A 12567-nucleotide genomic window follows, 5' to 3' on the forward strand; every position below is an offset into this window, starting at 1 on the left:
CAGATATGCTCATTATCTTGATTGTGTTGATGATTTCATAGGTGTATGCATATGTCAAAATTTATCAAATTATACACTTCAATCATGTACAGTCCATTATGTCAAATATGTACAGTTCATTATGTCAATTAAAGCTATTTTAAAAACAACTATACTATTATGGATTCTGTGCCAGGCCTCAGGAACACTACTGTAAATAAGGAACAAACTGCTTTCAGGGAGCTCACAGTCTAACAAGGAAGACACATGCATATTCAACTAAATATAAGGCAAATCAAAATAAAAACAAGTATGATAAAAAGAAAAACTATTATGGAGCAAAAAAAGTAGAGAATTGATTTTTTTCTCATGTAGTAAAAACTCATGTAGTATTTACTATGTGCCAGGCACTAAGTACATTAACATCGTTAATTCTCACAACAATCATATGGGTGAGTGCGTCATTATACCCATTTCACAGATGAGGAAACTGAGGCTGTGGTTCCAGAATCCATGATCTTAATCACTAGTTACTACTGCTCTCTGAGAAGTGACACGTTTGATCTGGGCCTTGGAAGATGAATAGAATCTCCACAGAAAAAGAAGGCCATTTTTGGCAGAGAGGGCAATATAAACTATGACGTGGTATAACTACAACTGTGAAAATGTACTATATGCTTAAAATATAACAAGAATTTTCTATGGGTACATATTGGGGAGCGGTGGAAAAGGCAGCTGAAAAGATAGATTGGAGCCAGGGTGTGAATGGCCTTGAATGATTTGCTAGAGTTAAGACTACAACATTCCGGCAAAAGGAAACCAATGAAAGTTTTAGAGTAGAGAATAACACCAAATTTGTGTTTTAGAAAGAGAATGGAAAGCAAAAAGAAAATCTGTCTAAGTTAAATGAACACCTGGCAAATTTCATATTAATCCATTCACGGACATTGTACTAAAACCACATTAAATCAATAGATTTGGGATAGGCTACACTGTAGATTCAAGTTTCAATCACAGAATATTCCATTCTCACAATTGGAAAACAGAGAATCAAAGTGACCTTCTCCAGGCCTCTTACCTGAATTCAGTTCAGAACCAGTCCAACATTTTTCCCCACTGGCTTAACATGAAAAGTCCCATGATGACATTTTTACTTTTGTTTCTCATAAGTTATTTTTAACCTCCTCATACATTCAAGTTATATGATAAGCTCAAGACCTGAAAATTCAACCGATATCTACATCCAGACATTTTGCTGGTTCCATGATGTCATATCTGACACTACTGGAAGTAAAGCTCTTCCTTCTTGTGCTTCAACAGAAAGTGTTAGAAAATCATAGAAGAATAGCACTCTTCTAAGTGAAAATGTTAGAAATTATTAACAAGCCATGGGCAAATCACACCTTCCATGGGAGAGCCAAAGGACTCTATATGCACTTTCTTTGGGCTTTCTTAAGTGGGTAGAAGACAGGTACAAAAATATAGCATCACCCTAAAGCAAGGACACGACATTAGCAGAAAAATCAAATGCTTAGACACCCATGAGCCTTAAATATAAAAACTGGAGTCCCTGGAGAGAATCTTATGGGGAAAAAAATAAGCAGACCAAAGACTCAAAAGTCTTAGTTTGTATTCTCAGTTCTGCCACAAACTCACTGTGTCACCTCAGGCAAATTCCTTAATTCTCTATTTTTAAAAATGGTATAATTCAACCTACTCACTCCTTGCTTCCATAATATTTCAACAAGCATTTAGGAGAACCTTCTATAACCCTCACCACACCAGCTGATAGCAGAGTCAGGGCTATCTCCCACATATCTTGGTTTCTATTCCAGAACACTCTCATTATCAGTATTTCAAACTTGCCCTATGATACCTGGAAAGCCTGTTAAACATAAAGATGGCTCCTCATTCAAGTGAGAGACTAGATGGCTGAATAGATGAAGGGATGGATAGATGGATGGATGATGGATGGGTAGATACACAGATTTTTTTTTTAAATGAGCAAATACATAAAGTAATGAATTCTGCCCCTGATAACCATTATAAATTGTTGCCAGAGTTAGAAATATAAAATATTCCTAAGGATTCAGAAAAAGTCATCTAATTGCAATTGTTTAATAAGTTAGAAAAGTAAAAATAAGGTGACATCACTACACAGGGACATTTTAATATCTCTCCCAGCCCTCCTCCCCCAAAAAAGCCTTGCAACTAGTTGACTTATCAGTACTACCCACATGTGGTAGAATGATTTGTGCCACCAACACATCACTCACATCTCTCCACAATCGAGATGACACATGTGGTCCACTAAATGTTCCACCAGGAGGTGTTTGGGGGGCAGCTAACTAAGAATGGGGCTTCCAGAGCTGATGGAGGAGTTGAAACACATGAGGTCACAGAGCTACTGCCTCTCCCCTTCAAAAAAAACCACTCTGCTCCTTTTATTTCAGAATCTAGAGGAAGTTGACATAGTGTGAGAACAGCACAGCACAATATGTGGTGGAGAGTTTGCAGCTTGCTGGCTTGGTTCCCCTTACAAGGTAAGGACTTAGAGCTAATGTTTTCTAGTGCTCAAATGACCTAATGTTTTGCCAAATCTGTGAAAGTCAACTGCATTCTCATAAGATCTACTACAGAAGACAACCCAGGTAAATTTGCTAACGCTTTCCAAGCCATGCCAAAATTATACATCTGAGGGATGTTATTCACTTATGTCTTCTCTTGCTCAATTGATAAAGGTCATAGAAAGGATTATTGTAGTGTGTGTCTCTGTGGGATCTACATTATGGCAAAATGTAACAAGCTTACTGGATCTGTCTTTTATGAGTATACCAGTTGAAAGAGCATCAATTTTGGATTTTAAAAAACTTCCTTGCTGTATAAGCTTTCATCAAATAATTTCTCTGAAACTCGGTTTCTGCATTTTGAAATGGAGATGATAACAATGTTCGATTGTTATAAAGATCAAATTTCAAATGTGAAAGCACTTTTAAATAGCAAAGTGCTTTACAGGTCCTAATTAGTTCAGAGATAATTAAGAGCCCAATGAAAACTTTGTGTTTAAGAGTCAGTTATAATTTAAATTTTATTATAATTTCACATCTGATTTTTAATTCTAATGTAGCATTATGAAAATTTTAAAAAAAGACTCAGTAATCTTTTGAGCACAGGTCAAATTATGCCTACTCAAAAGTGGGGGCAGAATAGAGGTGGCCCTAAATCTCCAACTGCAACTTGTATCAGGTTCTTGCAGAGGGAACCATAAACAACAGTACTGCTTGCTTGTGTGTGTGTGTGTGTGTGTGTGTGTGTGTGTGTGTGCGCGCGCGCGCTTTTAAATATTGACTCTGGAGTTATGTTTCAGGTAATCCATCTATCTTTCTAAATCTGCAGTCACCATAGAACTGCATCAGAAAGATGCTATTATAAAAAAAACTAGATTTCCTATTTTACTTGTACCTCAATTTTTTATTTTATACACTTTGATTAAAGCTTTCTTTTTAGGTCCCTGTACTCTGAGACACTTGATAAGTATTCAATTTTGGTAATAAATAATATTAGTTTCTTTAATAAGTGGCTTCAAGTATAACTAATATATTCAGAAAAAATACATAGCTAAAATTAGAATGCTTTCATTTACATAGCTAAAATTAGAATGCTTTCAATTATTCCAAAGTTTAAAGCCTTTAACTGATCTTAACTTTTTCAGGATTCAAGTTATTGTTTCATAAAAATACTTCACAAAAATAAATTTTTAAATACAAGCAGCACTAACCATGTCTTCTGGTAAACCTAAGACAAGTTTTTTAGAATATATTCAAATATAATGCATAAAGAGAATCAATAAGTATATTCATTGTGTAATGCACAGTGCTGAGTACTTTGTATTAATTATATTTAATTCTAGCAAAGATACTGAGGTAGGTATCACTATCCCTAATTTACATATTGAGGTTAAAAGAAGTTAGATAACCTGCCCAAGTTTTCACGGCTAGTAAATGACAACATTAATTATCAGCCTGAAAAACACACAATAAAAGTATTATCTCATAAACTTTTAATTGCTGTTTCTGCATGTGTATGTTTGTGTGTGTTCACGCGAGCTGGGTTATAAGAGAAAATATATTTCTTATTATGGATCAAAAGTTAGAAAGCCACTGATTTACACAACTTGGAAGAGTCATTATTTAAAAATCCCAATGTTAAATCTCATCCAAAGAGCCACCCCAAGGGCATCTAGGTTCAATGGTATTTGAGCACTGGTTGCCAACTCTGACTTAATCTTGCTCAAGTCTATTAGAGTTCCAAATAAGAAAGGAACTGGCCATGTTTCTTTTTTGTTGGTAAAAAGGAAGCAAATCATCAATTTTAGCACCGCTAAAAATTATCAGCTGTTTTTAGCTAACCGAATAATGGGAAGATCACTCTATCTTCTTCTACTGTGCAACTTCTAAGGCTGCAAAAAACTATAGACTAGAAAAGTTCTATAATCTTGGAGAATGCACTCTTTTCAAGGCTACTATTGGCATAAATAGCTACTAGAATGGGTAAAACACAATAAGAATGAAGAATTTTTCAAAACTTATCCCACTGACCTATATTGTGGATGATGAAAATCCACCAACTCGCACCCTCTATTCTGGCTATTAAGTGGAGAGTAAGATGAAGGAAACATAAAGAACAGTGACAAATTGAGTGCGGTCCTATTGATTCTTCTTTGTGACCTAAAAAGAGTCACTCGTTTGTTGACACATATTTGAGACAATTTCATTAAAGCTACACTGGAAATCATTTGAATTTGACAAAGTCAGATTCATTTTCACACTTACAATTTTCTCTATTGATTCTATTTAATAATAATTCATTTTTGTAATAATTTGAATGAAAGCACATTTTGCCTGCTACTTAATAACAGTGGTTTAAGAATTAACTCATAGTGCATCTCTGGTTTTTACTTAACTCTAGTCTTTACTACTCAACAGAACAATTACAAAGTTAAGATCTTATTAAAATATTTATTTCTGAATATATACATTTACTCATGTTTAGTCATTAACTCAACTAACACTTAAAATCTTTCTTTCTGCTGGGCCCTGGGAATACATTTGTCATCCATTCAACCAAGTGAATAAATGGTAAATGACTTTCCCAAGAGCAGTTTGCAACCTATCCACAGAGAAATACTTGTTACCAAATAATTATAAAATACTATGCTAAGCACTACAACAGAAGTCTTTCCAAAGCCTTTGAGAATCTGGAGGAGAGACTAAGTAGGTTGTTTTAGGGAGGACAGGGCCTAACGGCTGGTTGGGCAGGTTTGACAAAAGTGGTGTAATCTGAGTTGTCTTGAAGGAGATGAGAAAAGCATTGTAGGCCAAGAGAACAGCGTGAACCAAGGGAAAGTATGTTCTTGAGCCTGGAACCTTCTGAAAACAGCAAATGGCCATTTGCATGGAGCATCTGGAAGGGAGTATCAGCAAAGGATACTGAAGAAGAGAAGAGTCAAGGTATCTGGAATTTTGTCCTGAATCTTACAAGCAATGGGAGCCTTAACAAATATTCTAATGAAGGAACACACATGATCAAATTTATGTTTTTAAAATGTAATTCTAGAAGCAGATGAAAATGATAAATTAGAGGGAGGTGAGATTAGAAGGATATTATCGAAATGGTCCAAAAAAAGAAACAATGGATGCCTCAACTAAGGCAGTAACAGGAGTGGAAAAAAGAAGAAGAAATTGATTAAAGAGATGTGTTGAAGAGACAGGAGACTAGGGTGTCTCTCAAATATCTGGTATGCAGTGGCTGGTGATGACATTATCAGATACAAGAAAACACCTGAACAGAGCAGGAGCTACATCTGTGTTAGATATGTGTTAGGAGTATAAGGAGCAGTAGAAATGATGGGTTCCAATTCCACTTGTCCAATTTAGGGTCCCTGCAGAACAGGCTTGCTCTGTTATACAGTTTTTAAATATCATCTGTAATAATTTGGGCTACTAAATTGAGAAAAAGAAAGAGTACTCTATTCTTTCTTTAGTCTACTGTGATGACCTACAGTAGAAGTGGAGATCACACACTGCAACTGCCAAAACCTTCAGAAAAAAAAAAAAAAAAAAAAACAAGGAATCTTAAGAACCACACAGGTTTTATTTATTTGTGCTTTTGTAGGTGGCTGTGACTGCTGTGTGCCCTTTTGCTTAAGGGTTGATCACATGCACTTTGGCGTAAAGTCATTCCACTGATAGGAAAATTAGTTCATGGGGTTGGGGGTGGAGATAATGGTGAAGGTCACAGGTTCATTTTCCATACATAAACCAGTCACAATCAATAGCCCCAGACTCAATGAGCAGCCTCATAACACATGCTATCCATAATGGATGAATCCAGTCATGGAAGTAATGACCAAGCCCAGAAGTCAATAGTCAGCTCAGTAAATATGATTTACCAGTGCTAAGTGGTGACCTCCCCCCGGGAGAGAAAATCACAGGCAATCATTGCTGATTTCTGTACACTCAACATTTTGGAACCACGTAAAGCTAATTTGAAAACTGGAACTCTGAAGCTCAGATAGGGAGAAGTAAGCAGTAGGCACACAGCACTCTTGGTCTACAGAAGAAAGGCTAAGGGTAAATAAGGATATACATGTTTTAAAAGCCTTCAGAGGAGGAAGTGGTAAGCAGAGAAGATACCCTACACCCCATCTCTCTGACAAAGCAGGTGAAAGTTTGACTCCAAACTTAGATGAAAAACAATTTAAAAGATGAGCTCCAGTTTAGTTTTCAGTGGCAATGAGAAGATCATGGGGAACTTTTCCTTAGAAGATGTGCCATCAAAACCTAAGTACAGCTATCCTCCTCTTCCACCCTTTAACATGACCTAGGCATATTGAACAATATTTGTAAGCACTACGGCTGAAGCAATGTGGGTCTGTGGCTTCTCATTCAGGCTATTCTTCCTTTCTACAATGATTTCCTGTCTCTAAATCAAACATGGGGTCTACATGAAAATACTGAAAAATAAATAAGCCTGTAAAGCCAAAAGCAAGACTTGGAGAAAAAAAGTGAAAAAAACAACAGTATTCTATGCCTCAAACAAAGCCCTTTCCATCTGAAACTCAAGCGTCTATACTTGTGGTCAGTCTGGTCAGCAGCCTGATACTGAATTCTCAACAGCAAGAGCAAACACTAATCTTAAGAGGTACAATTCTTTAGCAATCACTAAAAAGCCATGCTACATTTCACTACAATTTTTAAGACATTGTAAGAATTAAATGACACAATTTAATTAATAATCATGTACCCCAAGAAAAAGGTAATGATACATACATCTTTAAAATGGGAGAAATTTATTTATAAACAGGCTGCAGATACATCTTATCACTCCCATCTCCCCAAATGCAGACAATCTAGACAATCATTTTACTAAAGGGAAGAACACTGGCAAAATTTCTAAGTTTCAACTTCTGGCCCGAAGGATGAAATCAAAGTATATTGCTTAACTCTAGTATTTATTCCATCATTGATTAAATGTAGTAATTTCTCTCCTGTCTCTCGATATTCTTATTAACAACAGGAGAGCAAGGATATCTGTCCACTGCCTGCATTTTAGTGCCATCTTGAAAGCTGGCATTAAACCATTACTCTTCAAGCTCACGCTGTGATAGTTTCTGTAAGGAATGAATTTTAGAGAAATATAAAACATAAAAACTTCAGTCTGTTTTTGGGAAGCAAGATAATGCACAAGAACTAGAGTAAAGCAAGAATCAAACTGGAATATTATGTAAACAATGGAAGTCCGACAGCTCCAAAGTCAAAGTCTTAGCTCAGACGCTGCTTCACTTTAGAAGAAATTCTGTTGTCCTTTCAAAGCATTCTACTAATACTCTTATTACTCAATTATGGGTTGATTTTATAGATGAGAATATTTCCACGTGACTCAACCTAAGCAGAATTCTGGCCGTATGCCTCAATGCCTTTTTGAAAACACGATCTCTTTTTATTGACACTTTGTTGTTCATTATAATATTGGCTGATGATATGGGTATTTTTCCATTACAACTCCAGCAAACTTTTCCCATGAAAGTCAGAATGAATACAATACAGTAATTCTGGCTTATTATTGCCAGAGGCTAGATTGAAATTAGTGACCTAAGAATGGAAAAATAAAAGGCTGCACCAATTAATTCCCACAGATTTCCAGAGCACTTTTCCTAATACTTAAAATTTATCACAAGAAAATAAACTATTCTTGTTTCTTTCTTTTTTTAAAGTTTAAAATAACACAGAAAAACTCATTACATTTGCTATTTATAATTTCTAACCTCATGGTATCTTATGTTTATGGAAGTGCTCTGTCCTTTCATTCATCAGAATCGTCATCCTCAAAAAATTTTTTTAATTTAAAACTTGAAGAAATAATGAACAGCAATAAATGTGCCGAATCAGCTGTAAAGCCAGTTTATTTTTCTATCAATTTCCTTTTGGGGAGTATAAACTTATAGCTGTTTAGAACTAATTGTTTACCATTCTCTGGGGATTGTGATTTGGGGAAATTAGATTCTCAAATTTGGAGAAAGTGCTGCTGTGGAATATTAAATTGGAAGAGATCTGAGACCATCCTCCCTCTGGTATAGAAGCTCTTCTGCAGATGGTACTTAACTGCTCTCTGTGAAGAGCAGCGCCATAATTCACAAGATCACCATGGGTTATAACATTCTATCTTAGAAACCTAGACACACAACTTGTACTTGAAGGTACAAGTTGCTCATTTTATAAACCCAAGGTAAAAAGGCTGACGTTTCTAGGTCTCATCACTTAGATACTCTAACCAAATTACATGGGCATGGACTTTGTAGTGCACAGACCTGGGTACAGATCTCAATTCCAGGACCTGTGTGACTTTGAGACTCTATTCCCTCATCTGTAGAATGATCCAAATAATTCTTCCTTTATAGAGTTACTTTTAAAGTTAAATTGAATATAGGTAACAATTCCCGGCATATGACCGAGCAAGTGCCCAATAGACATTGTTCAACTTCCCCTTTTCTCCTTCTAAGACCCCCACCCTTTCCTTCAGACCTTCAAGAGATGTCTTAACTCACACAGTGCTTGCTCCTTTCCTTGCAGTTTTCGTTTTGTTTCAATAAGAAATATGTGATAAATGATCAAATGGATAAAAGAGGTTGGGTTGAGACTAAGTCTCTGCCTACACTTGGGAGTGACATGGCTTGTGCCAGCCTGATTGTCCCCAATTCTCTTCCTCTGCAGCGGCCTTTCTAACTAACCACACAGAAACCATCACCGTGGAGGAAGGCCAGACACTGACTCTAAAGTGTGTTGTTTCTCAAGCGAAGACCGCCTCCCTGCAGTGGCTTGCTCCGTCAGGGTTCACCATTTTTTTAAATGAGCATCCTGGTAAGTGAAAGAAAAACAAATTACCACGAGACCTCAACCTGAAGGAATTTCCAGACAGACAAGTTGGTGGGACAAAAGGCCAGCATGAGTCATGCAAAGGGTGGGCTTGGCCCCACCAACTGTTATACATGAATCGTACTCAGAAGCCTATTATTTTACACCTGGCTCCTTTTCTGACAGGAAATCTGAAATGGAAACCCCACCAGAATGATTGGTAAAAGGGGCTCAAATTACAAAGCACATTGCCATGTCTTCACCTCACTTCTACATAACTTTTTGAGTTTCAGTGACCTTGAAACAACTGGCAACACAGTGATAGACAGGTAGCCAAATGATTTGGCACCCTTTGTGCTCATGCAACCAACACCATCACCCCATTTTTGGTGTTAGCTGCTTCGTTTTCCATATGAGCAATCCAAACTCACATCACAAAGCTACTTTCCAGATATCTCTTCTTCTTCGTTGGTCTTAACATAAAATCAATATCACTAAGCAATAGGAATTGATAGGACATATTATTTTGGAAAGAAAGGTGGCCACTCCTCTCTTTGTAAACACACATTAAATAAGTCCAAGATGCCTGAGAAGGAAAGAGAATCTTTATTTTTTATTTTTTCAGTGTTATTGAGGTATTATTGACATATAACATTATATTAGTTTAAGGTATACAACAGTGATTTGATATATGGATATACTTGAAAAGGTTACTACAATAAATTTAGTTAACATCCATTACCTCACATTATTATATACATTTTTTCTTGCAGGATTCTTAAAAATTTATTTAATTCATCTCTTTGGACAGGATTTTACTAAACCCTCTCCTTCATAATGACATTATTTTATATCTCCATTTAACATTTCTAACTGCCACATACTTGAAAAAGTCTCTATAACAGCAAATTTTATTCCACTTTGTCAAAGCAGAGCCTCTAAAAATTTTAATATGCTTTAAAAACATTATTAAATATTGATATGTTAAATATAAAATAGCTATATAATTATTCCAAGCTAAATCAACTATTAATACTAGATTCTAATAGAATAAGTAGATACTAAAAAGTTCTGAGAGGAAAGCTTTAGAGATAATTCTGTTATATTATGCTTTCTGTTGTTTTGGTTTGAGTTCATTAAACTTGGAGGAGATGGATATTCTCAAATGTCTACAGCAGAAAACCTTGATCGAGTTTGGTGGTTCCTAACCAGGGCTAATTTTTGCCCTCTACGGGACATTTGACAATGTCTCAACATAGTTTTGCTTGCTATCACTGGAAAAAGGCAAAAGAAGGAGGAGAGTTCTGGCATCTGGTGAGTAAAGAGGCCAGGGATGCTGTTAAGCATCTTAAAATGCACAGAATAGCCCCCACGACAAAGAATTATGAACTCAAATGTCAGTAGTGCTGATGCTGAGAATGCCTAGATTCTAGAATTCCTAGTTCCTGTAGCATCAGTGTCCCAGGACACACAACCATTGTTCTAGATGAGAAACAACCTCTCTTCATCAGCCATTCAAAGTTTAACTATGTTATGTTTGTTCGTATAATAAATCTTAACAGAAAAAAAAAAAGGAAAGGAGGGAGGAAGGAAAGAAAGGAGGAAGACAAAATCACCCATTTCTGCTAAGGGAATTTTGACCTGAGATGGACATCCCATGGAGCTTGCTTTTTTCCCCCTCCCTCTCTCTCTCTAAACACTTGGAAGGACTAACTCATAACCTTTGGGGAACTTCAAATAATAATGACTTTTAAAAATTAAAAATAAAAAGCACCCAGCTGGAGCAATGAATATCAATGCATTTACCTTCCATTCTTCACATTCATTGTGGCAAGACAACATCAAATGAATCAGATTTCAAAGAGGTAAATCATAGTGGGGCATTTTTCATAATGTAAAAAACAAATTATTTAAAATTCTCCTGCGACTTGAATTTTTCACCAGCATAGTATTCTTAATTTCCTACAAACACAAATAAAGCAAATCGTTTATTTCACAGATAACAGTATCAAAATATTTCATTTTCTAAACTAACTTTAAGCTATTAGGAGGTATCCAGCTGGTAACACTAGAATTTGGAAGTCAGCTCAATCAAAGATGTGACATTTGTTCCTTTAAAGTGTGAAAATCAAAAGCTATTCCTGTGAACAATCAATCTACTGAGAGTCTGTATTCATCTGATACCTTTCCTCATAACAGCTCTTTTTCCCTCCTGTACAGCTTTAAAAAATTCCAAATACCAGCTTCTTCATCACTCCCCCAATCAGCTCTTCATCAGCGTGACAAATGTAACACCACAAGATGAAGGCACCTACAAGTGTTTACATTACAGCAACTCCGTGAGAACAAAGGAAATGAAAGTGATCGTGCTGGGTAGGTGCCTGAAAGCCAGTAAACCCAGTATGGGAACAGTATACTTAGGAACATAATAGAACATTTTTAAACTTAATGTTTAATTTTAAAATGTTACCTATAGCAAAGCATTTCCTGGGCACCTCTACCATCTTCTGATGGAAGGAAACAGAAAAAGACATTTTGAGTTGCAAGCCCTAGGTTAAAATGTGAATTTGTGAAATTCATCTTTGGCGTCAACTAAATTTTCTCTTCAAGGAACTAAAAAAAAGAATTGATATTTTATGACCTGCAACTATGTGCCAAATACTGTGCTAAATTCTAGGGAATCAGAGATGAATTAAGCACAATCTCTGCCCACAAAGAGTTTGCATACTAGTTTAGGAAGACACATAAAGTAGAACATTATGACAGCACATCCTAAGATAAAATGAATTCAGATGTAACTGCACTGGACTATCAGCTCACATTCTCTGCCAAAACAAGTTTCTCTCTTCTATTGGGAGGTGGGGTTGAGAGACATGGATAGGTAGTGATAGACTCCTGATCATCTGAGACTTGCTCAGTTCTGTAGATAGTCAGTTGCGTTCAATGTGAGTCTTACTATCTTTACTTTTTGCTTTTTGTGACAGATCAATTAAAAACATTGCTTTTTATTTGTCTCTAAATAACATAATTCCACATATCACACAAATGAATTTCTTAGACTTCTCTTGAATTAGTATAGTGTGATGGCTACCTTCAAGTAATGACATGGTGACAAAGTGTCAAGAAAGAAGTGGCTCCTGGGTGCTTTGAGAACCAATGTGACTCAGCTCACGGG

General features: G+C 36.1%; 1 protein-coding gene across 2 annotated transcripts in view; it reads left to right on the plus strand.

Moving 5' to 3' along the window:
* Positions 1 to 2430: 2430 nt before the first annotated feature.
* The window catches only part of CRTAM (cytotoxic and regulatory T cell molecule), a 22723-nt gene continuing 12586 nt past the window's right edge, over positions 2431 to 12567 (plus strand). Inside the window, exons 1-3 of one of the 2 annotated variants that reach the window (XM_006925249.1) lie at positions 2431 to 2522; positions 9252 to 9398; positions 11613 to 11765. In XM_006925249.1, coding sequence (XP_006925311.1) covers positions 2477 to 2522; positions 9252 to 9398; positions 11613 to 11765 — 346 coding nt within the window. In that variant the 5' untranslated portion in view covers positions 2431 to 2476. The remainder of the gene's footprint in view (positions 2523 to 9251; positions 9399 to 11612; positions 11766 to 12567) is intronic. The other variant, XM_006925250.2, reaches the window with a different exon arrangement.

This window comes from Pteropus alecto, unplaced genomic scaffold (genome assembly GCF_000325575.1).
Source record: "Pteropus alecto unplaced genomic scaffold, ASM32557v1 scaffold479, whole genome shotgun sequence".
Classification (NCBI taxonomy): Eukaryota; Metazoa; Chordata; class Mammalia; order Chiroptera; family Pteropodidae; genus Pteropus; species Pteropus alecto.